The sequence below is a fragment of the Lolium rigidum genome, chromosome 2 (assembly GCF_022539505.1).
Source record: "Lolium rigidum isolate FL_2022 chromosome 2, APGP_CSIRO_Lrig_0.1, whole genome shotgun sequence".
Lineage (NCBI taxonomy): Eukaryota > Viridiplantae > Streptophyta > Magnoliopsida > Poales > Poaceae > Lolium > Lolium rigidum.
In genome coordinates, this window is record NC_061509.1 from 202,609,733 (window position 1) to 202,612,839 (window position 3,107).

The 3,107-nt window shown below is 46.4% G+C and overlaps 1 protein-coding gene across 1 annotated transcript; it reads right to left on the reverse strand.

Annotated features, from left to right (window-relative positions):
* Nucleotides 1–1,761: 1,761 nt before the first annotated feature.
* Nucleotides 1,762–2,792, reverse strand: LOC124690476 (26.2 kDa heat shock protein, mitochondrial-like). The gene is made up of 2 exons (XM_047223861.1): nt 2,561–2,792; nt 1,762–2,473 (listed from the first exon to the last, which is right to left on the reverse strand). Exons 1-2 carry the CDS (start codon nt 2,790–2,792, stop codon nt 2,067–2,069), a joined length of 639 nt encoding a protein of 212 aa, XP_047079817.1. The 3' UTR covers nt 1,762–2,066.
* Between the last annotated feature and the right edge of the window lie 315 nt (nt 2,793–3,107).

The window sequence follows — 3,107 nt, forward strand, 5'->3', positions numbered from 1 at the left end:
GCAGCTATGTGTGGCGATATGGACATATGGTGATGTGTAAGACTGGCCTGATCAAATCCAAACACGGCATTTCCCTTCTTCCAAGGTGAACACCGCCCAGGTGCAAAATGACAGATGCATATATCGTAAAGAAAAATATCCAAGGGTTCATCGCCTGTAAGATTCAGTAGTTTAGCTCGTCACCAAAATCTCAGAGATTAGCTACACATTGTCCCTGAAGTTATTTGTTTAATAGCTACAAACCACAAATAATACAGGAACTACTCCTACAGTCCTACTACTGATTTAGCACTATCACCATGAATATATAAATGCAAGCGCTTAAATTTCATCTTGATTTAGCAATACTCTCTCAGATCCATATTACTTGATCGGAGGAAGTACTAAAATTTGAAGGCACAGGCCCATGCAACACTTGTCAAAGTATGTTTGGTCTGTATACAAACTTGAGGACAAAGTCGATGACCGATTTTACCACTGCTACATGCCTGTTCACAACAAACCAGTTCTTCGGAGAAGTAAAACACATGATAAATGAAGCAACGTATAGAAATACAATGAAATGCACATCTACCTGAACAAAGGTTCAACTGTGTTTCAGAACTTGATTTCTTTTCTGCACATAGACTTTCCATGAGATGATTATAAATCCTATCTAAGCATTTATATAAACAGTTGTTGCACACAAATGTAATATCTAAGCCAAAACAAATGAACATCTGCACGAAAGAAAGGATTCACCTATATATGCTTTAGAACTGAAGTCCCTTCCTGAATATGCATTGCTCTGAATCTAATTATGTCCTCTCTATCTCCTCAACCAACCTGCAATCAGAAATTGAGCTTGTGCCACTGTCAAAACAGTAATCACGTCACACTTGAGGAAATCAACAAAATTGATGAATGATGACTGATTTCATCACCGAAGCGGTTTCGAGCATCGAAGTTGAGGAATTGACAATGCTATAACAATAAACTGGTACAATTGCTGTTACCACAAGAAGTAAAACACATGATAACAGTGACAACAAACATCCACCAGTCACATTTATCACTGAGCATGACGAAATCAACAAATTTCACGCCAATTTCACTATCAAAGCAGTTCAGCAAGTCGAAATCAACAGAGTTCACCAACAGTTTTACCAGTAGAACAGTTCATCCAGTTGAAGTTCGCTAAGTTCATGACCAATTTCACCACCAAAGCATTGATCAAGTCGAAACCAACATAGTTCATGACCACTTTCACCTCTAAAGCAGTTCGAAATCAACAGAGTTCATGACCAACTTCACCACTACTCGATCAGACACTACGCAAGACTTGGATTTCCTTTCTGTACAGACTTTCCATGAGATGATTTTATCCTGTCTAAGCATTTATATAAACAGTCGTTGCAAGCATTGTAATATCTAAGCCAAAAATGGACATCTATATGAAAGGTGTTACCTATATAGCCTGAATCTGAATCTAGTTTTGTCCTCTCTAACTCCTCCACCATCTATAGCCTGCAAACATACAAGGCAGTTGTCACTTCAAACTTAAGGAAACCAACAATGTGATGAATGATGACTAATTTCACCACTCAGCGGTACATAGTGTCGAACTTGAGGAATTCAACAATGCTACAACCATTAACTGGGTATAATTACTGTTATCACCAAGAAGTAAAACACAGGATAAACACAGAGTTTTACAAAATAGTGATCAACAACCATCAAACAGTCACATTTACCGCTAGAGCAAGAGGAAATCAACAAAGCTCATCACCAATTTCACCACTGGAACAGTTCATCAAGTCGAAATTCACAAAGTTCATGACCAATTTCACCACCAAAGCATTCATCAACTCGAAATCAACATAGTTCATGACCAATTCCACCTCTAAAGCAGTTCGAAATCAACATGACCAACTTCACCACCACTCGATCAGAAACTAGGCAAGACGATCACAGAAGCAAAACACGAAGACACCAGACATCACCAAAGGCGTCTCTCAACTCCACTCGCCATTAGCACTACTACTACTAGGACTAGGACTACTCTCGACCGATCCGTCTGCCCCTCCCTACTCGACGGTGATCTGGAACACGTCCTTGCGCTCCTCCTTCTTGAGCTTGGGCACGGTCACCATGAGCACGCCGTTCTTCATCTCGGCCTTGATCTTGTCCATCTTGTACGCGTTGGCGGGCAGCTCGATGCGGCGGTTGAACCTCGGCACCGCGTTGTCGTCCTTGTCGCTGTTCCAGGCATCCTTCTCGCCCTCCCCCTTGATCACCAGGCTGTTCTGCTCCGCCGACACCTTCACGTGCTCCTTCCCGAACCCCGGCATCGGCACCTTCAGGTACACCGCCTCGTCGTCCTCCTTCGCCACCGACCACCCGCGCCCGCCCAGACCAGGAGCAGCGACCGCGTCCTCCATCAGGCCCAGCAGACGGCCCAGGCTCGTCGGCGCGGCGAAGCGGTCGAACACGTCTGGACAATTATTAAGAAGGAAAAAAATGACCGATTTTGTCCCACAATGTTCAGACGAACGAACGCAGGAAAGGCGGGGACGCATACCGTGGGAGAAGAAGCTGGGCATGTCGGAGTCGCGAGCACGGCCGCTCTCGCCCTTGGTGTCGTCGTCCTCCTCGTAGCGGCGGACGTCCTTGCCCTGGGTGTTGGAGAGGCGGCGGCCGGCGGCCGGGCTGAGCGCGTAGTAGGCCACGGGCGCTCCGGTGGCCGACGGCTCGGCGAGCATCTTCTTGACGTTGGCCAGCGCGGGGCAGCTGGGAGCGACTGCGGAAGCCATGGATCTCTCTCTCTCTCGCCTGTGAATGTGATTTTGGATTCTTGTGACTGAGGATAGGAGAGGAGGATGGAGTGCGGAATGGAGGGGGTTTTGAAGGGGTGGATTTCTTGGGGAAGGGGATGGAGAAGGGGTTAGAAGGTTCTGGAGAGCACTGGAGGAGCCTCGAGTCTTCCAGAATCACGGCTTTAGGATTCGTGCAGGTGCCATGGATCATAGTACGATTTCTTGGGGAGGGAGGTGGAGGAGGGGTTAGAAGGTTCTGGAGAGCACCGGAGAGGCCTAGAGTCTTCAGGAACAGGAGTAGCATAGCTGCTT

Excerpts from the sequence above, each read along its gene's own strand:
- LOC124690476 (XM_047223861.1), bottom strand. The coding sequence starts at position 2,792 with ATGGCTTCCGCAGTCGCTCCCAGCTGCCCCGCGCTGGCCAACGTCAAG. Across the intron at positions 2,474-2,560 it reads GCCCAGCTTCTTCTCCCACG|ACGTGTTCGACCGCTTCGCC; the intron begins GTATGCGTCCCC and ends ATAATTGTCCAG.